The sequence below is a fragment of the Panthera uncia genome (assembly GCF_023721935.1).
Source record: "Panthera uncia isolate 11264 chromosome A1 unlocalized genomic scaffold, Puncia_PCG_1.0 HiC_scaffold_17, whole genome shotgun sequence".
Lineage (NCBI taxonomy): Eukaryota > Metazoa > Chordata > Mammalia > Carnivora > Felidae > Panthera > Panthera uncia.
The window spans coordinates 141,563,066-141,590,002 of record NW_026057577.1 but is presented as its reverse complement, the minus strand read 5'-3'; the positions used below and the strand labels follow the sequence as shown (position 1 = coordinate 141,590,002).

General features: G+C 40.2%; 1 protein-coding gene across 1 annotated transcript in view; it reads right to left on the bottom strand.

Annotated features, from left to right (window-relative positions):
- DNAH5 (dynein axonemal heavy chain 5) overlaps positions 1-26,937 on the bottom strand; it is a 240,303-nt gene that overhangs the window by 56,323 nt on the left and 157,043 nt on the right. Inside the window, exons 54-61 of the mRNA XM_049648271.1 lie at positions 26,134-26,287; positions 24,524-24,791; positions 14,319-14,550; positions 13,088-13,202; positions 12,669-12,845; positions 8,754-8,957; positions 4,238-4,417; positions 654-791 (exon numbers count right to left, since the gene is read on the bottom strand). Coding sequence (XP_049504228.1) covers positions 654-791; positions 4,238-4,417; positions 8,754-8,957; positions 12,669-12,845; positions 13,088-13,202; positions 14,319-14,550; positions 24,524-24,791; positions 26,134-26,287 — 1,468 coding nt within the window. The remainder of the gene's footprint in view (positions 1-653; positions 792-4,237; positions 4,418-8,753; positions 8,958-12,668; positions 12,846-13,087; positions 13,203-14,318; positions 14,551-24,523; positions 24,792-26,133; positions 26,288-26,937) is intronic.

The following is a 26,937-nucleotide window of genomic DNA, read 5'->3' as shown; positions in this document are numbered from 1 at the left end:
AGGTCTGCATTAACGCTGCCTGCATTTCCAGCAGCAAAGAGTCCCCAGTGGAACTGGAATTAGGATAAGTAAGATAAAGAAGTTGTTGTTGCCTAGTGGCTCAGAAATGTATGAACCCAGCTTCTGAAAGGTCCTCCAGCTGCAAAGTATGCACGGGCTGAGAAGACGGTGGAGTGGACACCAGAAGGGCAAGGTCTAGTCCAGACTGTCCAGCCCAAGACCCGGAGCCACCCTCTGGACCTCAGTTCCTATCTCCAAAGTGAGAATTAAAATATCCACCTTGCATCCCTTGCAAAATTGTTTCAAAGGTTAAATGAGATGAAGTGGGAGGTCAGGATTTGAAAACCGTAACAGAAAGTGCCTCATGAGGTGCTGTGCCATTGCCATCAGTAAGGAGACTCAGAATGTTTATGTTCCAGAACCTACTCCTATCTTGGCTGACCATCCTGACCTCTCAACAAGGACCCTGGCGTGTGTTAGGAACAAACTCCAGGGCTTAGTGAGGGATTATATGTTGTATATGTATCGTGTGTACGCAAAATCAATCCCTTCTGGGAACCAAACCCTTGGAGAGAGAAGGCAGGAAAGGAACAAAGGGTTTACAAGAGCCACGTTGGTGTACGAAGGTCCCTCCCAGGCCACAGGACAGTTACCTGCTTTTCAGTCATGGCCTGTTCATACTCGGCCTGCACCACGTCGAGCTCTGCTTGCTTGTCGTCCAGCTCGGCCTGGGCCTTCTGCAGATCCTGCATGGCCAAGACGTAGCGATTCTCCTGCACCACCAAGTTGGCCTGCACAGGACACATCAAGGTGAAGGATGCGCGGCAAACCAAGCCGTCAGCATCTCAGAGTCGGAGAACTCGGCGGTGCTCATATCTCTTCTCTGTTCTACCCCTAGAGTCTTCTCAAGCTGCATTCAGTCAAGATCAAACCTTAATGTGGACTTGATATAAATGTTTCTAAGCAGAAAATTATAATTCATTAGAAGTCAGAGAATTTTAAAGTGTCAGATAGTAAATATTTTAGACATTTTGGGTAAGAGGCAAAATCAAGGCTATTGTTCAGGCACTTATTTAAAAGCCATGTAAAAATGCAAAAATTCCGGACATCTGTGTGGCTCAGTCAGTGAAGCGCCCGCCTCTTGGTTTTGGCTCAGGTCATGATCTCATGGCTTCGTGAGTTTGAGTTGTGCGTTGGGCTCTGTGCTGGCAGTGCAGAGCCTGCTTGGGAATCTCTCTCTCTTTCTCTCTCTCTCTCTCTCTCTCTCTCTCTCTCTCTCTCTCTCTGCCCTTCCCCCACTGATGCTATCTCTGTCTCTGTCAAAATAGATAAACTTAAAAAAAAAAAGAAAAAATGTAAAAATTCTCCTTATTTCACAAGCCATACAAATACAGGTTTGGACTAGATTTGGCCTGTGGGCCAGAGTTTGCCAGTCCTGAGATGAGAGCATTGCAATATTAAATGCATATAGGTACCTTATAGCACATTGTAATATTAAGATCTGTAGAGAAAGAAAAACCAGAATATTAAGAAGCATCTGCCTAGTAGGACTCCTCACTGTTGATGAGAATGTTAAACCAAGATAAAGGATGGAACAGGATTATTCACTAAAAATAAATGTGAGTCGTGGTGATCTTGATGTAGTTGCTGTAGTTTTCATGTATCGTTCGCCTTCCTTAAAACGACTGGTACCTTGAGCTGTGACTAATCAAAAGTATATGTTTTAAGGAAACTACTAAATTTGACTCAAAAGACATATTCAAAAGCAATTTGAGCAAAAGAGATGTAGAAAATAGCCCACGCATACAGGAATTTAGACGCTGTAACTAATTTTTTGAAATCAATTTTTTTTTTCCTTTTTAAGTCTCCAAAATGTTAAACTTGACTTTAATGGGGTAATCTGCTATAAGGGCCACATTCTTTCTGGGCTGTTTCAGAAGAAAAGATTACCTTGAAAAAGTTTTTTGGAAGTAAAATCATTTTCCTATCTGGAAACCTCAGGCTCCCAAATTTTGGCAGAGTAATTCTTTAAGAGAAATTCAAAGTTCCATTACTTACTAGAACCAATGACAGGCTTAACAACTACAGTTTAGAAAGGATCTCACTCTTGGGACATTTTTTTTCTCAGGTCAGCTCTAAACTGCACCTGTTGCGGTGGCTTAAAAGAGGGGCGCCTGGATGGCTCAGTCGGTTAAGTTCCGACTTTGGCTCGGGTCACGATCTCATGGTTCGTGAGTTTGAGCCCCACATCAGGCTCTCTGCTGTCAGTGCAGAGCCTGCTTCAGACCCTCCGTCCTCTGCTTGCTCTGCTCCTCCCCCACTCTCTCTCTCTCAAAAATTAATAAACTTTTAAAAAAATAGATATTTTTGTCCAAGTTTAATATTTAAGGCTCTACTGTTCTTAAACATTCTGTTTATATGGACTGATATTCATGGTTTTCATGGTTTTCAAGGAGAAATCTCATTATCATTAAATTGAGTAAAGTCTAAATCGCCATTGTTGTAGCCAGTATTTAAGTTTTCCTCTACGAGAGGTCACTTGGCCCGTCTACAGGGATTGCGGGATAAAGGAAAGCAGCCCCCCCCCCCCAGGGTCTCCATCATGGCTCAATGTTGAGGAGGTTCCAGCTGGCAATGAAGGAAAGTGTCCTTAATCTGTCCCCATTCAGGAAGCAGGGGCTCACGGGGGAAGCCCCTCCAAGGACACACGAAGTCAGAGGCAGGAGTCTGTGTTGCTTCACATATTCACCCGTCTGACAACCAGCACTCCCTCCCTCTATCTTCCCCAGCTCCCTAAGCGGTCCAGACAGAGGCTCTCTGTAACTGCAGTTATTTTCAGGACTGAACATTAGCGGGGACCTGATGCACTCAAGGCTCCCAGAGGCTGGGTGCTCATTGCACTTCAGGAGGTCACTTCCAGGACCGACTGCTCAGAAAGAAAAGCAGAGTTTCTAGAAGCAAGTAAAAGGCTCCCCCTCGTAACGGTCTTCACTTCCTACTGCATGATCTGGATTGTCCTGGGACTGGGCGGAGGCTGAAATGTACTGGAATTGAAGAGGGGATTTCATTGTTCTCATGCAAGCCTTGTTTAGAATGGCCATTATTTGCTACTGACTTCAGCTCATTTTGTTTAAAAAACAATTACAACAAAAGCTACCCGTCGTGCATTCAACAGTAATTCCCTTAAAGACACTGTATGCTCACTCACTCGAAACATTTGCAAAGGATGCTCTGCGTTTTGCACTTGATATGGTGCTTCTAATTCGTCAACATCAGAATGTCCATTTTTAAGCTATGCTGGAGTCTTCAAATGGCTCCCAAATTCATAATGTTGACAAAATGACATCATTTACGTCCTCTAAAGTTCTCTGAGCCAAGTAAATCTTTGTTCTTTTAAGTTGCCCTAGGACCCCAAGGGGCCTCAGCCACTGAGTAAATGACCCTGGTATGGTAACAATTAGAAAATAAAATCAGATTTGCAACTCTATCCCTGTCTTCTTGCCACTCTCAATTATTTTTATCATGATTATTAAGCTCCTTGGGTAGTTTATAAACATAAGTGGATTTTAGTCGATGGTTGAGAGAGATCCAAGTTACACAAAAGTGAAATAATCCACCAGGCCACACGTGTGATCTTGGAGCCATCGGTAGTCTATTTTCAAAACATGCATTTGCCTCTGCATCTGCCAGAGACTGTCAGTGGTGGTGGGGGAGCGTGCACATATGAAGCTTAAAAATGCAATTACTCGAAGGAAAACAGGCATATTCTCAAATCACATTAAAGAACAGAGAACATTCAGTTTCCTTCCTGAGGTAAAGGAGAGGAGAGGGAATACCACATCATACCTTGCAACCAACACCGGCCACCAATGGTGTGCCAACCCTGCCTCGGTTGTAAGATTCCCGGCAGGACATTTATCAGGGTATTCTACGCTATGGTTTTCTGTGTTTCTTTTTTCCAAGTTAACATTGTGGAGGAAAAATATCCAGCAGCCCACCGTCAACATGGCGCCCTTGTAGAAAGTCCATGCTTCGACTTGTACAATTCTGAACTGGAGTGCTATTACAGAGAAGAAAAATGTCCTGTGCTCGGCAGTTCTGTCCCTTGCTCTCCCTGTGGACTTGAGTACAATAACACCAGAGGCCAAAGGTTACTGTACACTCTGAGAAGACAAGGCCAGTTGGCCTTGAGCGCCCTTGCAGGCGCACATCACACAGTTCCAGCTAGGGGGCTCACCTTTAGAGGCAACACTTCTCTGTTTATAGAAAAGAAGGAAGCCATGGCTTTGGTCCAGGAACAAAGACCAGCTACATTCCCACATACGCGTTTAGCAGTTTCGATGTTGTAGTCAGCCATTTCAAAGTAAGGATTCAAAAGTTCTATCACTTCTTCATTGATTGTGTCTTTTGGGAATTGCTATGAAAGAAAAGAGTAAAATTAAGTCAAAATGCTTCTTTCCATGAGGCCACATTCACATTGTGCTCACAATGCCATTGAAATTGTTGAACTAAGGAATGAATGAACGACATCATATTTTGTTGATATTTCAGGATATTGGACAAAAGTCCTGAAACTGAAAACAGAGGAAGCAGTGACAGCAAAGAAGTCGGAGCATTCTTTATCTTCTGTGAACAAGAGATACCAACCCTAAATAAATGTTCCAGGATCCAGGGAAGGAGTAAATTATTTAGGCGATGAATACTAACATGGTTATTAAAATTTCCAAAGCAATAACATGTTCATGTCATTAATCCTAAATAGGTGGATTGTAAGCCCATAAAATCAATAATGGAAAACAAATACACTCTGGTATTTTCAGCCTGCAGACAAAATATGTTTAGCATTTAGCAGCAACTAAATGCTTAATGCATTCAAACAGAGGTTCTATTAAGCTCATCTGAAATACGAAGGTAACTACTTGGACATTCGGTCTTGAGGGCAATGAATTAATTTTTAATCATAGAATTATCCAGAATATGAAAGAACTGTTAGCTTCTGAAGGGATAAGATTCAAAAATAGTAGCATAAGTGGATTAAGAATGCCTTCCTGCATCAAGAGAAGACTGGCCAAACAATGAAACTGGACCTTCCTCGAGTGGTGTTTGACATCTAAAAGAAGCTGAGTAGGGGCACCTTGGTGGCTCAGTCAGTTAAGGGTCTGACTTCAGCTCAGGTCATGATCTCACGGTTCATGAGTTCAAGCCCCACGTCAGTCTCTGGGCTGACAGCTCAGAGCCTGGAGCCTGCTTTGGATTCTGTGTCTCCCTCTCTCTCTGCCCATCCCCTACTCATGCTCTGTCTCTCTCTGTCTCAAAAATAAATAAAACATTAAAAAAATTTTAAGAAGATGATTCGATTTCTCCAAGTAGAAAGGAATGTGGCGCCTATAAATCAAAGTTTCCACAGAACATGCACGGTACAGGGCAGAGCACACACACTCTCATTCAGACAACCTCCAATGCAAGTTTCTTCTATGAGCCTGGAGAAATGATGAGGGCAGAAGAAAACTCAGAAGAACATTTGGGAGCAGCAGAAGGGCAATGGTGACAAAAGGCAAATGGCGAGGAAGCTTCCAAGAGCAGTGGCCCTGCCACCAGGCACATAGGGCAGGAGCCTGGAGTCGCCTGCCAAGATCCCATGAGAAGTCCAATGCCACTGTTGCACTTTTCTGTGAAAACTCCTTGATCTCCTCGGTCACCATTGTCATTTCACATATGCTCAGAGTTCATCACCACCTGTGACTCCTTCTTGGTGACAACTTATGTCATAGAGTGCCACGTTTTAATTATCTGGGACAAGTCTGTATGGCCACCAGTTTCATAAGCTGCTCACTGTTACAGCTGCTGTAAGGTGCCTCACAAGAGGCTCTAGCCTCACAACACTTGGGCATGTGGAATTGAAAACTGAATGAAAGACAGCATGGAGGTTATTGCTTTGGAAACAGATGTGACTTTGGTATTCCCCATTAGTTGTGTCACGGTCCAAATATGAAAGACAAAACAATAAAACTTCTTGAATAAAACATAGAAACACTTATTCTGCCTTAGAGGGAGGGCAAAGATTTCCTGAACAGAACACAGAAAGCACTCCTAGGAAAATATTGATAAATTGGGCTACATCAAACTGAGGAATGTCTGTTTATCAGAGGACACCCTTAACGGAATGAACAACCAAGGCAGAATGTGGGAGAAGATATTTGCAAACATATAAATGACAAATTACTCATGTTTCTTATAAGGAAATACTACACATCAATAAAAAATTTAAACAGACAAGAGACCTTACCAGGTACTTAACAAAGGAATCCCCAAGAGGTTCATAAACTGTTGAAAAGATTCTCAGAATCATTACTTACCAGGTCTGATGCAAACTAAACCCACATTAATAAAACAGTACTGCAAACCCATCAGAATAGTGAAAAGTAGAAAATAGTTAAGATGTAGAACAACTTACACACTGCTGGTGGGTGTGTAAAAGGACACAGCTATTTTTGAAAGCTCTTTGGCACTATCTATAAAGCTGTTTAAACCCTTGTAGTGAGCATAGCATAATGTATACAGTTGTCCAATCACAGTGTTGTACCCCTGAAATCAATGTAATAGTGTAAGTCAACTATACTTCTATCAAAAATATTTCCATCTGTTTTTAAAAAGGATAACGTAAGACCCAGAAATTGCATTCCTGGAGTACAGAGCCAATAGAAATTCAAATACACCCACCAAATGGCCCGTAGACCAATATTCACAGTAGCTTTATTTATAATAGCCAGAAACTAGTAACAACCCCCAAACCCATCAACAGTACAGTGGACAAATAAATTGAAACATATTACAGCATTTCACACTGTGCTGGCTCATACAAGCTCATCGGAAACCATTACTAAATGTTTAGGAGTTTTGCAAATAGGTTGTGAAATAGAACTGTTCTTAAAAGTTAAATTATAGAAACTTATAATTAGACAAATGTTATTTACAACAAAAAGAATATACTATAAAAGTAATCACATTCTCTTACATTACTACATTTTACTATCTATGTTTCTGAGGGCATTTATATCCATTGTACCTACGTAGTGGGAAACTATACTGCTTACACACCTCTCCCCCAGATGCATTCAGCAAGATCATTTCGGTAGCTTGCAAATGGCCATTGTGGGGATACTTATGCCATGGAAATTGCCAAACACTACAAATCAGACTTTTTCTTTTTTTTTTTTTCCTTTTTATCTCCCCGGAGAACCAGTTGTTTTTAAATATTTAGCACACACCGCTGCTTCATCTACTGAACTGCTATATAGCAATGAAAAAAAGAATGAAATACTGTCCTTGAAACAATAAGAATGAATCTCAAAGACTTGTTGAATAAAAGAATATAACACAGGAGGTCACGTGATATCAATTCGCCTATGTAAGTTTCAAAACCGACAAAATTAATTATCGGGATAAAGATGAGAATAATAGTTACCCTAGGGGAGGTTATTGATGAGGTAGGGACACAAGACAGATTTCCGGGGTCTGGAAATACAAATCCTGATCTCAGTGTTCATTAACAGGTATACATATGTGTAAATATTCATTAATCTGTATACTTAAAACTTGTACATTTTATCATATGTAAGTTCTACCTCAAAATTAAAAACATGCAAATTACTACTCAAAAAATTACTACTGAGACTTGCAAAATATAAGTACACATATATTTGTATTCATATGTATACAATACATGCACATATGTCTTGCTTTCTTAAAATGATTTTTTTTAAACTTCTATTGAAATAGGTCACTGATGATGTTTTAGTATGCCTACAATCTATCAGGAGAGGTTCTGATGCTTTTTTTAAAATTTTTTAACATTTGTTCATTTTTGAGAGAGAGAGAGAGCAGGGGAGAGGCAGAGAGAGAGAGAGAGAGAGAGGGAGACATAGAATCTGAAGCAGGCTCCAGGCTCTGAGCTGTCAGCACAGAGCCTGACGTGGGGCTTGAACCCATGAACTGTGAGATCATTATCTGAGTCACAGTCAGACACTTAACTGACTGAGCCATGCAGGCACCCCATCTCATGCTTATTTTTAAAGCTCTAATGTCTTATATTTGGAAAAGAAAATTCTGCTCTGAAAAATACTTAAATATATGTTCAACATATGTAAGTAGAATATTATTAAGGCTTTAAAAATAAGAAACTCTTGCCATTTGTGGAGGACATTGTGCTAAATGAAATAATCCAGACACAGAAAGACAAACCCTGCCTGTCTCACGTATACATAGAATCTAAAATAGTCAAACTCACAGAAGCAGAGTAGAATGCTGGTTGCCAGGGATGGGAGAGGAGAAAGGAGAGATGTTGGTCAAGGCATACAGAGTATCAAGATACAAGAAGAAACAGTTCTGGAGACCTAAGGTACAGTAAGAAGAATAGAGTCAACAACATTGTATAGTTGAAATTTTCTAAGTGTTCTCGCCACAAAACAAGAAAAAAAAAGAACGGAAAAGAAAATGGTAACTGTGAGGTCATGGCTACTTTAGCTTGACTGTGGAAATTATTTCATAGTGTATACAGATCTCTAAACATCAAGTTGTACACCTTAATATATAGAATTTTATGTCATTCTACCTCAATAAATATGGCAAAAAAATTAATAAGGAAAAATGTGTATGTACAGCAAAACCTTTTCAGAAACTTATTCTATTAAAGGACTCAGATACTCTAACGAAGTCCGAGTCCCCTGTCATCCCAACGTTACTGAACTACCAACCTGCAAGTTCTGTAAAAAGTTTCCTGCGGTCATGAGTTTTAAAGACTCCTGCCAGGAAGGAATTGTACAGCTTCTTTCCAGGTCAATTTTCACTGCATTGACTTTCCTTTGAAACAGGAGCAGCACACAATCCATGATCCTCATGATGAGGTGAGGTGGTCGGCCCAATGTGCGGACAGTGGCAATGTCCGAAGGCTTGATAGTCTGTGAGAGGAGAAGAGGTCATCGTGCAATCTCAGGTAAGAAAGTGTGGACAAACCTGTAATCTCTCAATGCTATTTTGACAGAGGAAAGGAAGCGTATTTGAGCTGGATGCAGTCATAAGGTTGAGATGCATATTTAATCCCAAAGAAACGCATGTCCCAGAAAGTTCAAACTTCTACAATTCAAACTGACAGCAAGAGGAGAGACAGTGAGGGAAATACTGGTGAGCAGATAAGGAGCTGTGACTTCTCCAAAATTGTACAGACCACTTTGTGTCAGAAAAAAAAGGGGGTTGTAATCTGAAAGAAAAAGAAAACTCAGCACTCAAGGAGATATGAGGAATTCTAACCCAGGAAAACTCCAGAATGTGCAGTGCTTTTTACTCATTAGTGATGTAGGGCAAGAATCTGCCTCTCTCTTTAGCAACCCAGACTTGTCACAGTGGACCGACACAAGCAGGTAGCCCCAGGGCTGACAGACTGAATAATTAGAGGTTTCTGAGTGGAAGTGACCTTTAAATGATGGAACTTAAGCAATACGAATTTCACTAACTCAGAGAAGTCCTGTTCCATTTCTATCACGGAGATTCTGATAGAGTAAATTATTTAATAGTCAGATAGGCCCACTGTGGTTGCTAACTGTTCTGTCTCTTAAACACTTTATGGGGATAAGTATGGGAAAAAATTCTAAAGATAAGAATCTGATACAGTCCTATTTCTGGGACAAATAGTGTATACTCATTCCTTCCAGATGTTGAAAACCTTCTGTCTTAATTGCATTTGCATCAAAGGAAGGTGACCAGAGACCTTGGAATCAAAGCTAATAACCTTTTCTCTGAGGATTGGGGGAAAAAAATGAAGAAAAAAAACCCCCACTGAATTTAGGACTGTAACTACATACTTTGGAAATGTTTGTTTCAGTCGATGCGTATTTGTGACGCAAGACAACCGGAAGTGAAGGAGAATTTGTGTTCAAGGGCTAGAAACAGCTGACAGATCTTTATATGAGACGTGTAGCTATAAAAGAAAGGAGAGAAATATAATAGCAGCCAGTGGGGAAAGTAGGGTCAAATAAATGTTGTAAATAAATGTTAAGTAAAGGATGTAAGGAGCCGGACATGCTGATTTTACTTTAGATTTAAAAGAGAAAACTGTCTAACAGAATTGGGCTCAATTATGTTGGGTGCCCAGGTAAAAGGAGTTGGGGGGGGAGGTATGTCTAAAGCTCAACCTATTTCAGCTAAGTATTGGATTCCTCTTTTCTCTGAAGACAAAGCAGTGTGACGGCCACATAATTTCCTAGACACGCTTGCAATATAATAGTTATTTAACATCTGGAGGTATTTTGTTTGTTTGCCTGGAGTCAGATTAGTTTTGAGATAGGAAGAGAAATATTCTTTGTGCTTACCTTATTTCTTGTATAGATTTATGTGGCCTGATGCCAAAAGGTTAGTTTGAGGGGATCTAGAACTTCTTAGAATAAATTGGTAGTACCATATTTCAAGATTTCAAAAGCCCACAAGGAAGCAATAAAATGGAGGCAGAACCAATGAAGGAAATTATTGGAAATCTCTCCAATACACCCCATCATGTTACCCCTGTTTCCAGACATTTCTGCATTGATGTTTATGTGGAATATCTTAGTGGTAGAGAACAAGAAATTAGGAGGATAAAGAAAAATATGTTATAATACAGAAAAGATGCTAAGCCTTTTAAATCTTGGGAAAATTTACCCCTTTAAGCATGATCTAAGATACCATAGGCTCTTTTTCTATGATGCCATGGGGTATCATGAGTTAAGTAAAGATTTAAAAGATTCTTTACACTATCAATGTCTTCTTTCTATTGATCAGAGACCCACAGTCGGAAGCCAAAATGCCCCAAAAAGGGGGGTGGGTGGAGACCAGGATCTCGAAGAGATATCTAACCCCCATGTTCACTGCAGCACTATTTACAGTAGCCGATATATGGAAGCAATCTAAGTGGTCATCAGTGGATGAGTGGATAAAGAAATGTGAGATATACATACGTAGAGAGAGGGAGTGTGTGTGTGTGTGTGTGTGTGTGTGTGTGCGCATGCATGCGTATGTGTGTGTGGAGTGCCTGTGTTCAATGGAATGTTATTCAGCCTTAAAAAAAAAATAAAGGAAATCCTGCCGTGTGAGATAACATGGATGGACCTGGGGGCCATTATGCCAAGTAAAATAAACTAAATATAGAAAAACAATATGATCCCATTTACATGTGGAATCTAAAACGGGCAGATTCATTGAAGCAGAGAGTGGAGTGGTGGTTGTCAGGGTCTGTCAGGAAGAGAAAATGGGGAGCTGATGGTTTTCAGTTATGCTAAATAAATTCTGGAGAGTTACTACAGAGCACAGTGCCTATCGTTAACAATACTGCATTATATACTTCGAATTTGTTAAAAGGGTAGATTTTAGATCCTATGTTAAATGTTTTTATGACATGAAAAACAATAACAACAACAATGGCATTAAAGGGAGCGGCGGGGAAACTTTGGGAGGTAATGGACATGTCAATGGGCTTGAAGTTAGGGATGGTTTCAAGGTATATATTTATTCCCAAACCTTCCGAGTTGTGTACAGTATACACGTCCTGCTTTTCACATGTCAGTCCTACCACAGTAAGTTGATTTTTTAAAAGAGGCAGGGGGAGATGAGGAGCCCACCAGTCTAAGAGACTGAAGACCCACGGGGCTTTGAGGATGAAGAAGCACACTCTAGCCAGGGAAAGGAGGAAGACAGAAACAGTAAGTGAAGACACATCACAGTAAGAGTAGTGTGAAAAGTTGGAGGGACAAAGGAGGCGGCCGTATCTTCATTATCTCAAAAGAGTAGAAACTCATATATTGCTCAGGAAACTAAAAGACTCAACTTGGATCAAAAAAGATTTAGAAGTGTCTAAGGCAGTGAGCAAAAGAAGCGATTAAAAAAGTTTGCATTGTCAAGTAACGAGGCATGCAAAGTGGGGGTTCTAGAACTTGAATTAGCTGTGGGCAGATCATCAGGGCTTCATTTCTCCAGCCATTTCCTAGACCAGGAATCAATAACATAAGGCAGTGGCTGAGTAAGACAGAAGTAAAGGCAATCTTCAATCGAGTCCCCAGAAGTCTTAAATTGGGCCTTCGAAACTGGACCAGCTCTTTAAGGTGGGGCCTATGTCACTAAACTCATCGTATTTTCTCAGAATCCAACCTCCTTCCTAATTTTGCCATTTCTGCTATTGCCACGCAAGTTGGGACCTGTTCAGAACCTGCCGTTCACGGGCTACATTAGGTCAGCAGCTCTGTATTTGGGTAAAATCCACAGATACACTCGGAGAACGTTGTCTCTTACAGACCCATGCCGGGGTCCTCAATGAATGAGGAGAGAAATGTTATTTTAGAAATTTTCTGTGGCTTTCCCAATGTCACATAGCTTATTGGCGACAGAGTGGAAATGAGAACCCAGGACTCCTGACCGCCAATCTATGACACTGCCCATCATTCAGGAGTGAAGAAAATGAGATGCGGAGTAGCAAAAGCCATATCTATACGGAGCTAATAACATCTCCCTGCAGAAACTATTCCTTGAAATAGTTCCAGGGAAGACCTTTGGTCTGGAGCAGTAGCGCGTTTCCTTGCTGTTATTCATTTTCCTTCGCCCTCCTCCCAGGCGCTAAACTTGACACCTGCCATATCACACAGATTTACCTGCAGGGCTGCTTCTGCCTCTTCTAAAGCTGGTTTTGCGGTTTCCAGTTTTTCTTCAGCGATGGCTTTGTCCTTAGAGATGCTGTCTACAATGGCTTGGGCTTTGTCCTTCACCTTCTGTACCTCAGCCTTGACCTTCTCGGCGGCCTGTGCTTTCATTGTCACTTCTTTTAAGACCTACTTCAATATAGAAGGGGAAAAAAGCTCACAGAACAAACCTTGGCAGGCTGAAAATGCACATTTTTGCCTTGATTTGTTGAGTTGGTCCGGTACCGTTGCCCAGTAAGATTAAGAGTATTAGATTCTATTGGAAATAATTTGTACTTTCGTGGTGACAACTCAGTGAATATGCATACGTCGTTAACACTTATTACCAGGAATTTAAAACAAATTTGGCACACGTGTGAGTGCCCACGCACCGTGTCGGCTTTATCATTGGCCACTTGGAGCTCCTTTTCTTTCACTGCTAGTTCTTTGCTCAGGGCTGCAACAGATTCTGAGGCTTCTTTTAGCTTTTCCAATCCAGTATTCATTCTAGGATTGAAAATCCAAGCAAGCCATGGTTAAAATTTGTGGTTTTCCAAGCACTGGTTCGTTAACACAGACAGCAATGGTCGTATATGAAAAATGAGGGTCTGTGCAAATAGCAAATCCAAGAGGGCTTGACGAAAAGAATATGCATCCAGGGTTGATGCCTAACTAAACACGTCCATATGTTTTTCACACACCGCATGTGGGACAGTGAAACCATTACGATGCCGCACAACATGAACAATCGTGGGTCTAGAATCTGTATCATGAAGGAAACAGGCCTAATGAAGTTTAGTTAAATGACAAGAGACTTCAAATGCTTGAAACCCAAATCTGGAGGAAGGAAAATAAATAACTTCTGTTTTGTTTTGTTAAAAAGACCAATTAAGTTAAAAGAAGAAAGATTTGGGATTAAGGAATGAAACAAATCAAGGAATGAAGCCATCAGAACCACCCTGCGAAGGGATGCTGCCTGTCTGGGCCTGAGATAATGCAACCTCAAAGACCAGGGCCCTCAGAGTCAGTCAGTCCAATGTCCCACCCAGGGTCCCTTATGAAGCATCCCTGGCTGGTTCTGGCCATATCCAAGCAGAAGCTACAGGTGTTCAGAAGAGAGCTGGGCAGAGCAGTGAAATCTGGAACAGAGTTCAGTGAAGCAGGGTATTCCCCAGGCAGTGAACGTCAGCATTCCAGAGAAGGACGAGTGGAGGGAGGCAGGCAGTCTGAATTCGCTATTTCTGCCATTATGTCATTCAGTATTATAGCAAGTAGTAGGTCACATGAACACTCGGCAACACTTTATTCGACTGGGCAAAAACAAAGCTCCTAGCAATCATGGACTAATCCTTGGAATAGGCTTGAGAGGAGGGTGCCTCAGCCGCAGCACTATTGGCATTTGGGGCTGATTCTTTGCTGCAGAGGGCTATCCCGTGCACTGTGAGATGTTAGCAGCATCCCTGACCTCTACTCATTTGCTGCCAACAGCACCCCTTCCCGACCACCTGAGGTGTAACAAACAAGAATGTTTCTAGTCATTGCAAACGGCTCCCTAGGAGCAAATTTGCTCCCCGTTGAGAGCCAAGGCTTTAAAACAACTTTATATCCGAACTTCACACTTACCTGTTGGCCAGGGTTTGCACTTCTGCACGCTTTTCTCCATATGTGAGCATATAGCCTTGAATAAAGGAGAGGTACGACTTGGGAGTCACATGAGCAGGCCGTCGGAATCTCTGGAAATAATCAACACACTTCTCAGCTACCCCGTCCTGGAAGGAGCCCATGCATTGGACCACTTCCTTCTTGGTTTCCAAACTGCAGTCAATATCATAGGGGGACAGGAAGTGTTCAGACACTAGAAGGAATAAGGACGGCAGTGTGTGAAACATACACATGAATGACCATCTGAAAAGTTAACTGGCTAATTTTGAAAGATTTAGATATTTTTTAGGACTGCATACCATTTTTATACCCAAACCTGGTAAATATCTGTCAGCATTTTTGGCCCCAGGCCTATGATTTCAACAATTTTATTTTCCCTTTCATTTATAAAGCTGTAACAGACCTCAAGACTATCATTAGCCTTTGTTTTCTGTTACTTATGCAAAGAAGTCTCTTCTGCATGGCTGCAGGTTCTGGTCAACAGCCAGCCTGTTTTATGCTTCACATAAGGGCAAAAGTGGTACAAATAACTCAGAAATCAGTGCCCACCTGGTACTCAAATTTAACATTCCCATTTATTTTTAAATGCAGAACCTGTCACACCCTTAATTCCCCCAGGCTCTGACTGCATTTGGTATGTGGAATGTTTGCCACTATATTTTTTTATGCCTGGGTCATCCTGTTCTTAAAAGTGGTGGGTGGCCATTTGCAGTCAATTCTAATTTACAGTGTCCTTTAAAAATGTTTGGGTAAAAACCTCCTGTTGAAGACCTTTGTCTTCCCGATACTGCCAATCATGGGACCCATTCTAAGGCAGCATTTCCTATTATAGGAAGAGGCCATAAAGCCAGACCTAATCAATCACCACAAACACGCTGAGTGTCTGCGGCACACCGAGCCCTGTGATGGTACCGTGGAGCTAAAGACTAGTATGAAATTTGGTCTCAATGCCAAGGAATTTACAAAGGTTATGCACAATGCGGTTAGAAGTTACCATAACCAACTTTATGTATCTTGGGGGATACGAAACTGCCTACGGATTTGCTTGAAAAGTACTTAAAGCATCGAATAATGTACATAAGAGTTGCAAATAGAAATACGGCCAATAAAAAGGGAAGGAAAGAGAAGGAATCAAGTAAACAAACCTATCTGGTGATAGTTGGCAAAGAAATAAAAAATGATTAGCCACTGATCACTAAATTAAGTTCGTAAAGCAATTGTGGGGTAGTGTTTACATCTATGTAAATAATAGGTACCATTTCTCGGCTTGGTTATAAACAAAGTTTACCATATACATTGAAAGGCCATAAATTAAGACTCAGAAGTCATATTTTCTCATATGAGTTAAGCAATCTCTACAAAGAACAGTTTAACTTCTAGGAAGTTTAAGTCTAGGCACCGGGAACACAGGAACAATCTTTGCCTAGGATAAAGTTTTTGTAGTAGGTATTAACCCCTACAGCAGCAATATTCACCATGAGCCAGGCATGATGCTAAGTGCTTTACTTGGCATTACAGGGTATCCTCGGGGAGGTTCCCACTTTCTGAAAACCTCCTCGTATTTACTATGTAATGATTTTTTCCCTTCTTATGTGAACAGAGAGTATCAATATGGGGAATTCTTTTTTATGTAGCAAGTGCTGTTTTTATCTCTCTAAAAGTCAAAGAGAATAAAAATAGAGTAGATTCAAAGGATATTTTTCCAAGGACTCACAATCTCTGGTGCAGGGAAGGTTATGAAAACAATCAGATCACTTTTACTTAGCGTGACCAAAGCCTGCTAAGCTCAAGCAAGAGGCCATGGAAACCCCTTCCAAGGTCATCTCTATTATCTAATCACCAAAGCAGCAATGCCAGTTTGGGGGCCCATCTTCAGACTGAAGCCTGAGGTTGGTATGGGTTATATTTTGGTGTTATGTGCTCACAGCACTTGATGGGAATGAGGTGAGGTATGTGTGGGATAGAGAGGAGAATGTTTGGATCCCTGCCTGAATTTTGGTGCCCTTCAATTTCCACTTCATTGAGATGAAAAGAATTGAAGTAACAAAGGGAAAGAGGGACATGAGTTGCCTATCCAGCAGCCATCCTCTCTCTTTGTTACTAAAAGAGTCTCTGTTTTGCTCAAGGTAAAAATCTGCCCAACTGAAATTCGTCAATTGTCCAGACTCTCTTACAAGTAGGGGTGACCCAGTTGAGGCCAATGACGTGCAGACAAAAGTTCTTGGGGAAGAACGTTGCCCTGAACTAAAAGGCAAATTTCATAAGGCATCAACAAACATAATGTCTGGAGATGCAACAGCCACCTTGTGCCTGTAAGAGTAAAAGCCACACCCTAAGGACAACAGCAAGATAGAAGGAGTAAGACCCCCCAAATGGCATCATCCTGGACTGAGCAGCTCTGTGTTTTCTTGGAAGCAGGAGAAGGGGGGAGAAAAAAGGACTTGCTTGAGCAAGCACTTCTCTGGTTTTCTCTTACAGCCAAACACATTCTTAACCGATACCTTCAGAGGGCGAGCATGTCTAATCTTGACAAAACCTTATCAGTTAATCCTTACAACATCCCTAAGTGATGAATTTTAACATGTGCCTTTTGTACAGAAGAATAATGAGGCTTAGAGGAGTTTCCTTGCAGATGGCAGGTTGGCGATTCAATGCAAGGATGATGGACTCCAAAGCCCATGTCACCTTGATTTAGAAGTCCAAAGAGAACTGAACTCTGTAGTCTTTTAGAGTGCTAAGCAAACACATTCAACTGCAGCACCAAGTCCAAAAATATTTATTGACTAATGGGCTTCATAAGCAAAACAGGTTAATTTTCCCAGAAAAAAATGTGGATACTGTTGTGGTTGGCATTACTTTCTGAGGGGTTATCACATGAAGCTGCCTTCTTGAGGATGTATCACCAGCTGTGAGCGGCTGCAGAAGCAGGGGTGGCTAGCTCATAAGACCATGTCTTGTATATTATAAATCAAGTAATAATTCTCAAAGAGGGCCATTTTATTCACATAATTAAAATGTCCTTCTTTGAAAAAAAATACACCATATATAGGCTATTGATTTTGCTTGAGACTTCATTTTCAAGTGAAGATGGCCTACTTTGATAACAATGTGCTTATTTAAAATGTAATCTAGAAGAACATTAAAAGTTACCTTTACCGTGGAGAAATCAAAATGAAGTTCATGGGTTTAGGAGTGACATTAGCACCACAGAGTATCATTAAGAAATGCAAGACTACTATCTTAATAATACTGGAATTAAACGAAAAAACCTAATAAAAAATGAAATAGGAAAGGAAAATCAAAATGCCTCAGCTGATGGAAACCTCTGTCCCTCATTCTCCCAAAAAAAAAAAAAAAACAAATTAAAACTGTAACACGCCACAAATTGATGCCAGTATCCCCAGAGAAGCCTTTGAATGAGTCATAAACTACTTTGAATCATAAATTCAAAAGTTAAAAAGAAACTGACCAAATAATGTATCAGGAAGAAATGAAAAAAGGAATTGACTGAGCTCAGGAAATAAGAAGAAAAAGATAAAACCATCTTGGAAATGAAGACTAAACTAAAGGTAGCCAAGGAAGGGACAAAAAAGAGAAAAAAAAAATACAGACAAGACCACCAGAATGAAGAGAATACAGACATTTAAAGAAACAATTCATTCAAGACAACGCCATATAAAGCTAAAAACAAAGGTTTGCCAAAATGGAGGTTATTAAATGGTGGAAAAGACAAGACTTTACAACATAAAACAAGGCATATTTTTCTTTAAATGCTTTATCAAGAGACTTAGTCAATTTAAATTCACGTATGAAAAAACTCACATTTTTCCCAAAAGCACTTCATTATGAAAATACTACAAAATCTAGTATTAACCTTCTAAGTAAGCATCTTTAAATTAGATAAATACTCTGGGCAATAACATCAATCCGAAAAAGAAATTAAGAAGAACTAATTTATAATGATAGCATCCAAAAGAATAAAATATGTAGGAATAAACTCCACCAAAGGAAATGAAAGACTTGTACGCTAAAAACTATAAACTACTAATGAAAGAAATTAAAATAAACACAAATATATGAAAAGCCATCACATGTTTATGATTTGGAAGAATTATTATTTTCAAATGTCCATACTACCCAAAGCCATCTACAGATTCAATAGAGTCCTGATCAAAATTCCAATGGCATTTTTTTACAGAAATAGAGAAAACAATCCTAAAATTCATATGGAACAACAGAAAACCCAAAAAAAAACAAAGCAATTCTGAGCAAGAACAAAACTGGAGGCGTCACACTTCCTGATTTCAAAATATATTACAAGGTTACAGTAATTAAAACAGTGTGGTATTGGCCTTAAAAATAGACATATAGACCAATGGAACAGAAGAAAGTTCAGAAATAAACCCATATATATATTGATTTTCAACAAGGGTGCCAAGAATACACAACGAGGAAAGGATAGTCTCTTCAATAAGTGGTGTTGGAAAAAGTGGAGATCTGTATGCAAAAGAATGAAATCGGACTACTGTCTTACACCATACACAACACTCTATGTATTGTTCAATCTATTTTGAGATTAAAATAGATTAAGTAGATTAAAGACTTAACCATAAGACCTGAAACCATAAAACTCTCAGAAGGAAGCATAATGGGTAAGCTCCTTGACAATGCTCTTGGTCATAATTTTTGGGCATGACACCAAAAGCACAGGCAACAAAAGCAAAAACAACATGGGGCTACACCAAACGAAAAAATCTCCTGCACAGCAAAGACATCAATTAACAAGTCAACAAGTAACTTATGGAATGGGGGAGAAAATATTTGCAAACTGTACCTCTGATAAGAGACAACGTGAAATAAATACCTCCTACAACTCAACAGCAAAAAAACAAGTAACTTGATTAAAATGGACAAAGTGGGGAGGTGCCTGGGTGACTCAGTCAGGTAGGCGTCTGACACAATTTCGGTTCAGGTCATGTTCTCATGCTTCGTGAGTTCAAGCCCCACATCAGGCTCTGTACTGACAGCGTGGAGCCTGCTTGGTATTCTCTCTCTCTGCCCCTCCCCTGCTCATGCTGTCTCTGTCTCCTGAAAATAAATAAACAACTTGAAAAAAATTTCTAAAAAAAATGGATAAATTAACTGAAAAGAGATTTCTTTAAAGAAGACATACAAATGGCCAACAGATATATGAAAAAGTGTTCAACATCACCAATCCTTAGGGAAATGCAAATCAAAGTAACAATGAGATATCACTTCATATCAGTTAGGATGACCATTATCAAAAAAAACAAAAGATAACAAATGTTGGCAAGGGTGTGCAAAAAAAGGAGGGTCCTCACAGTGTGGAGGGTCCTCAAAAAATTAAAAATAGAGCTACCATATGATACAACAATCCCACTTCCAGGCACATTTCCAAAGGAAGTAATATCACTGTCCCAGAGATATCTGTGCCCCTGTGCTCATAACAACGTTATTTACAGTAGCCAAGATGTGGAAACAACTTAAATGTCTGTTGATGGTTAAATGGATATACATGCAAAAGAATATTATTCGGCCTTAAAAAAGACACCCTGCCAAAAAAAAAAAAAAAAAAGACACCTGCCATTTGCAACAACATGGATGAACGTGGAGGGCATTATGCTAAGTGAAATAAGCCAGACACAGAAGGACAAATACTCCATGATACCACTTACAGGAGGAATCTGAAGTGTCAGACTCATAGAAGCAGAGAGGACTGTGATTGCCAGGGACTAGGAAGAGGGGGGTCCCATTTCCCCCTCCTCCCAGTCAGAAAGTAACAAAAAGTACAAAGTTTTAGCTATTCATGAATAAGTCCCAGAAGTCTACTGTGTATCATGATGCCTGTAGCTAACAATGCTATTTGTATACTTAAAATTACTACAAGAGATCTTACGTCGTGTTATCACAAAATAATAATAATAATAATTAAGAAATAACTTAAGAACTTCTTACACTTAAGTCAGAAGGAAACTTCTGGAGGTGATGGATTGTCTATGGTACAGATTACGATGATAGTCCCATGGGTGTGTATTTACTTCGAAATACATCAAGTTGTATATTTTAAATATGTTCAGCTCTTTGTATATCATTCATACCTCAATAAACAGGCTTAAGAAACAAAAAATGCATCTTAAAGAATAAAATATTAATCGGGGCGCCTGGGTGGTTCAGTCAGTTGAGCGTCTGACTTCAGCTCAGGTCATGATCTCACCATTCATGGGTTCTAGCCCCGCATCGGGCTCTGTGCTGACAGTTCAGACCCTGGAGCCTGCTTGGGATTCTGTGTCTCCCTCTCTCTCTGCCCCTCCCCCGTTCGTGCTCTGTCTCTCTCTGTCTCAAAAATAAACATTAAAAAAAAATTTGTTAAAGAATAAAATATCAATAAAATATTAATTAATTATAAAAATATACAATTTAATATTTTATGGGAAATAGTATAATCTAAATGATATATACTAACACAAATGAAATCATGTATTTCCTTTCTGATGTGGCTGGAGATAATAATTTAACTTAGAACCAGAATCCTGAAGACAACTTAAATAAGGTTGTTTCTAGAAACCTCATGGCTAGTTTTCCAAAAAGAATAAACAACACTTAAGTTCCTAAGTATATTAAGTATTTGCAATGCCCACACATGGTATTCTTTCAAATTAACAGAAGCAAGGTTAATATTAGGTGCATAGATGTTGGTTTTCCCAACAAGATTTTGTATTTACTAAATAAAGGAGCTATGTCTTATATCTTATAATTATTTTATCCACTACTGTGACTAGCACAGTAAATACTTACCAGACTAGACTGAAGACATACCACAAAAAATTACAGGTTATCAATAGTTTAAGAAGATTTCAATACCAGGTACATGATATAAAGTCTACGTGCTAAGATATAGGAGGTCCAAGATGGGAGGGCGGGAAACTAAATATTCCTTAGAGAACAAAAAAAGAGTGAAGGATGTGTTGAGTTCTGACTAAGCTCTGGAACTTAGATAAACAGAGGAGACTGAAGAGAATATTCTTGATCTAAGGGGGACAATGTATGGAGAATAAGTATGATTAAAGCACATTCAGAGGACAAACAAAAGAGGTGTATCTGGGGAGAAAAAGAGAGAGGTTTGTGTTGGGTTAGAGAAGACTGCAAGTAAATGAACTTTGACAGACTGACTCATTCATTCAGCACTGGTAGCTGCCCAGATTGTGAATAAAAGATAGGTAGTCCTTGACCTCATGGAGTTTTTAGTCTAGTGGGCCAGATCAACACACAACTATACAAATGGCAGACTGTGATTAGCCCCAGGAAGGAAGAGCACAGAGTGCTATGAAGTGATACCATGGGATCAGTTTTGTGGGGAGAAGGGGAGGCAGGATTTTCCCCTTAGGAAGGGAAGTTTGACTGAGCCAGCACCATCCAGACAAAGGGAGGAGTGCTCAATAGGATGGAGGAGGAGGGTGTCACATGGGAAGAAAAAGCAGCCTGTTCAAGGATCCAGAAGAACAGAATAGGAAGAAAGAGTGACCTCAAGGGAAGATGGGGGGTGGGCAGGGCCACTCTTCCCAGTCTGGGAGGCCAGGCTACGTAACGTGGCCTTTCTCCCAAGAGCACGGGGAGGTCATGCGAGGTTCTAAGTAGAAAGCTGTGTGGTTGGGTTTGTGTTTTCCTCATTCTTCTGTCAGCATTGTGGGATAGATGGCAGACAGCTGGAAGAGGAGGAGAGGTCATTAGAAAGTGATCTGGGTTTTCCAGGTGAGTGACAATGACAGCTTGGCCTAGGACATCTGTGAGAGGGAAAGTGCTAGAGACAGTCCCCCAGTATTTAAAAGATAAAGTCAACATGGGGTACCTGGGTGGCTCAGTTGGTTAAGCATCTGACTCTTGATTTTGGCTTTGGTCATAATCTCATGGTTCATGAGATTGAGCCCCGTGTCAGGCTATGAGCTGCAGTGTGGAGGCTACTTGGGATTCTCTCTCTCCCTCTCTCTCTGACCCTCCCGCCCCAAATAAATAAATAAACCTAAAAAAAAAAGATAAAGTCAAAGTGATTTGCCAATGGAGCAGACTTGAGAGCTGAAGGAAGCTGGGATGTTCAAGACAAAGACAAAGCTCTCTGATTGCATGGTTTTGTGGACAATGGTGGGACTTCCTGGGGAAGGGACCAGAGGAGAGGCAGTTCAGCTGCAGACATGTGGAGTAGCGGTCTGTAAAGCCCCCATGAGGATGTATCAAGCAGGCAGTCAAGCGCACAGAATGTATCAAGCAGGCAGCCAGAGGACCGACGAGACTAGAGAGAAAAGTTGATGGGGCACATCACCCAGAAGGGTGACAATGAGCTTGCCTGGGAAGAGGATCCGGACTGAAGACACAAGCCCACCTTACTCCCTACTATGCCTGGTTCTATAAACAGCATGGAGTTCAATAAATACATTCACAATAAACAAACAAGGAGCCTCATCCGTTGAAAGTCAGGACAGCAGCTAGGAAACAACTACACGGAAATGAAAACTTCCCTGACCTCCATGTAATCCTGGCTTGGGTTGATACGATGAGATTTAAAAGAAAGGGGCAGATTTGTGAGAAATTAACAAAGGAAAGATCAGTGAGGCCTTTGTCTTGTAATAAAAGAGATGACTGAAATACAGACCTAGCAGGAAGGGCTCCATATTTAAATTAAATCATCTTAATTATGGTATATTACAATGTTTGTCACCTGAAATTGTTATTTTATTGTTCATAATAATATCTTACATGCTACTCTACAAAGTACTTGCATACTAATTACCATGTTTCATAGTTAACTTTAATATAGCTCTTAAATTCTGTCATTGTGTGCTCTGCATTTATATCCTACTTCAAGGAATTTTAAAGCTTTACCCTTAGTTGTGTTTACATTTTAAGAGGACTTAAAATTTTAAATCACTGGCCTTTTCTCCAACCTTAGAAGACAAAAGAGGAAAATGTACATGTGTACTCTGAATATGTAAAAACATTCTGTGTTTAAAAGCCACAGATTGGAAAAACATTATTGTCAACAGCAGTTTGCAGAGAATAAAATGTCCCCAGTGGATAAGAATTTGTTAAAAATATATATAAATCTATAAAGCCTGGGTTCCTCCCCCAGTACAGATCCTAATGCTTCTTAAATCTCTGACAAGTCCCTCGGCTTCAGCGTCCCCCGTGTCTCCATCTGTAGGAGACAGGCTGATCGGTCGTTCTCACCCTGGGCACCACAGAACTGGAGCACCAGATGTGGGTGTGACACAGACGTGGGCTGGGGCTGGGAGGGCAGGCTCCAGCCCCTTCCTCACCTCCTTCACCTCACTTTGATCTACCAAGGCTACCAGCAACGTATTACTGGGAAATAGGACTCTTCTGAATTATTATTAAAACATAACCAGACAAAAAGTTTGAAAACCACTGCCATGAGACAGGGCACCCCTGAGATTCTGATACAACAGGTCAAGGGTGAGTGAGGCCTAAACATCCCCATCACTTAAAATATCCACAATTTCTCCCCCAAAGCTGAAAAAACATAAACTCAATGATCTCTAACATCTCCTCTACTAACATCTCTTCCACAGAAGTGGAAGCAGCAAGGATCCAAGTCCCAGAACACTCTAGCTAACACTCCTTTCAAGGATGGGAACCATCAGAGGACTGCTGGATAATGTCTTCTTCTTTGATTTCCAGCACTGCAACCACGAGAACGAAATGTCCAAGAGACATTTGGCTTCAACTACTCAGAGATGGGCCAATCCACTTTGAAAAGAACACAAATGCTATCAAAGCAGTTAAAACCTCAGTGCCTTCCTGGGACATCCTGGAACGTGCCTGGGGATCCAACTGAGACAAAGCCTTTAAGCATCCCTGAGAAGACTAGAATCACTGGAAATTAATCCAAGGGAGTACAGACGGAAGATCGTTATCTGATAACCACACTCTGGGAAAAATTAGCTACCTAATATGAAAGAGCAGCATCTTGTAAATATCCTAAACTGCTGGACAAAGTGACTTTTGACTCAATCCAGTACAGAGAGAACAAACAGCACAGAATATAAATAAATAAACACGCGTGCGCGCACACACACACACACGCACACACACAATGTTAACCAAAAACTGACAAAAATGTCCACCACACTAACCAGCAACTAAGGCATCTTTAGGCCATCGGCTGAACCAGTCAATGGTGCATCCTGAAATAAGGGCAGGGAACTTCAAAGCTCGATTTCGAAATTTCTCCCCCACAGGTGAAAAGCAGAGCACAATGTGAAGGTTCTGCCGGACCCGACTCATGAAGTAGTCATACAGGTTCTCATTGGTAGGAGGGCGCCTGGGGTATTCTTTTTTCATGACTGATATGAGATCACTATTAATTTCATCAATTTCATCACGAGCAAATAGGTTGGAGACCTTCAAAAGAAGTGCAAACATTCAAATTCAGTACAGGCATATGCAAACAGATCAAAATATATAGGTCGATACATACGATATCTTTCCTCCATTTGTGTCCTAAAACTCACCTTTAAAAATTAACAGAAGTCTTCATGACACAAACAAACGGAAAGACATTCCATGCTTATAGATTTTTTTAAATGTTTACTTATTTATTTTGAATGAGAGAGAGCATACATGCATGTGAGCGGGGGGCAGGCAAGAAGGAGAGAGAGAATCCCAAGCAGGCTCCACACTGTCAGCACAGAGCCTGACACGGGGCTCAATCCCATGAACCCATGAGATCATAACATGAGCCAAAATCAAGAGTCAGATGCTCAACCGATTGAGCACACCCCCATACTAATAGATTAAAAGAATTAATGTTATTAAATGTCCATATTTCCCAAGGCAATCTACAGATTCAATGCAATCCCTATCAATGTACCAATAGTATTTTCTGCAAAACTAGAATAATCCTAATATTTGTATGGAACCACAAAAGACACCCAATAGCCAAAGCAACTTTGAAAAGGAAGAACAAAGATGAATGTATCACAATTCCAGATTTCAAAATGAACTGCAAACCCATAATAATCAAAACAGTATGGTAATGGGGAGTCTGGGTAGCTCGATCAGTTGAGTGTCCAGTTCTTGATTTCAGCTCAGGTCATAACCTCAGTTTGTGAGATCAAGCCCTCTGTGCTGAGAGCATGGAGCCTACTTGGGATTCTCTTTCTCCCTCTCTACCCACATTCTGTCTCTTTCTCTGTCTCTCTAAACATAAACAAAATAAATGAAATGAAATGAAATGAAATGAAATGAAATGAAATGAAATGAAAATGGCTTAAAGACCTAAATACAAGACCTGAAACCATAAAACTCCTAGAAAAAAACATAGGCAGTGGTCTGTGGCATTAGCCTTAGCAACATTTTTTCTAGATGTGTCTTCTCAGGCAAGGGAAACAAAAGCAAAAATAAACTATTAGGACTACAGCAAAATAAAAAGCTTTACACATCCTTTTTTTTTTTAAATTAGCCAAGTCCTCAAGATAAGATACCCCACATTTTAAAATACACAAACGATTCTATTATTAACTGTGCAGTCATAGCCCTTGGAGGGGGTAAATGGGCATATCGAATATCCAATCAGCTCACTTTTATTCTCCAAACCCAACAGAAAAAGCATTTCTTCCTAATAGGGATCTCCTAATCCCCCATAATAGCACTCATTCAACAACTGTGATGGAAGGACACAGAGAGCTCTCAAGCAGGAGGCCATCTGAAGAGTCAAAATGCATGAAGATATATGAACTCCTACCTCCCCCGATGATAAAACATTGTTCACGTATTCCAAAACTGACTCATCCTTAATCTCATTGTCCGTGAAGAGGAAAGTGATTCCTCTGCCTTGCTGTCCAGCCGTTCTATACAAAATCTTCAGGTCTTCCACTAGATTTGATGTGTTGTAGGACCTAAAGAAATATTGTCATTGTGTCGTTAGCTAAATTATTTTGATGGGAAGCAAAAGATCGTTATAACAATGCTTTATGCCATTTGGTTAATGAAAAGAAGTGCTGATATTGTTCCATCAGATAAGAATTTTATTGTATGGGAATGTTACTGGTTCATTGTATTTACTTACAAGGATGAAATTGATTTTTAAAACTTTCTTTCAGTGCTGAATACCTACTCCTTTGGGAGTAATAGAGGTGAACCATTTTGTGAAAATTTTGAGTACTTCCTTATTCGCTAAAGTTAAGAACTATTTTTTTTTTTCTTGAGGCATAATTGACATATAACATTATGTTAGTTTCAGGTGCACAACATAGTATTTCCATACTCGCATATATTGTTAAAAGATCACCACAATAAGTCAACATCAAGTCAAATCACATTATATTTACCTGCAAATATGAAACTGATTTTTAAACTCCACATATCATGAAACAGTATAATTTTCTGGGACACAAAATAAAAACCTAGAGTAAAAAGTCAACCTGAAACCAAAATACTGTTTTTACCACAACGAAGTGTCATCTGAAGCCATATATGTTTCATTTTGAAAATACTTGTTGGTAACGCTAAAACAAAGGTTAAATTGGGACGTTTACTAAGGACCTAT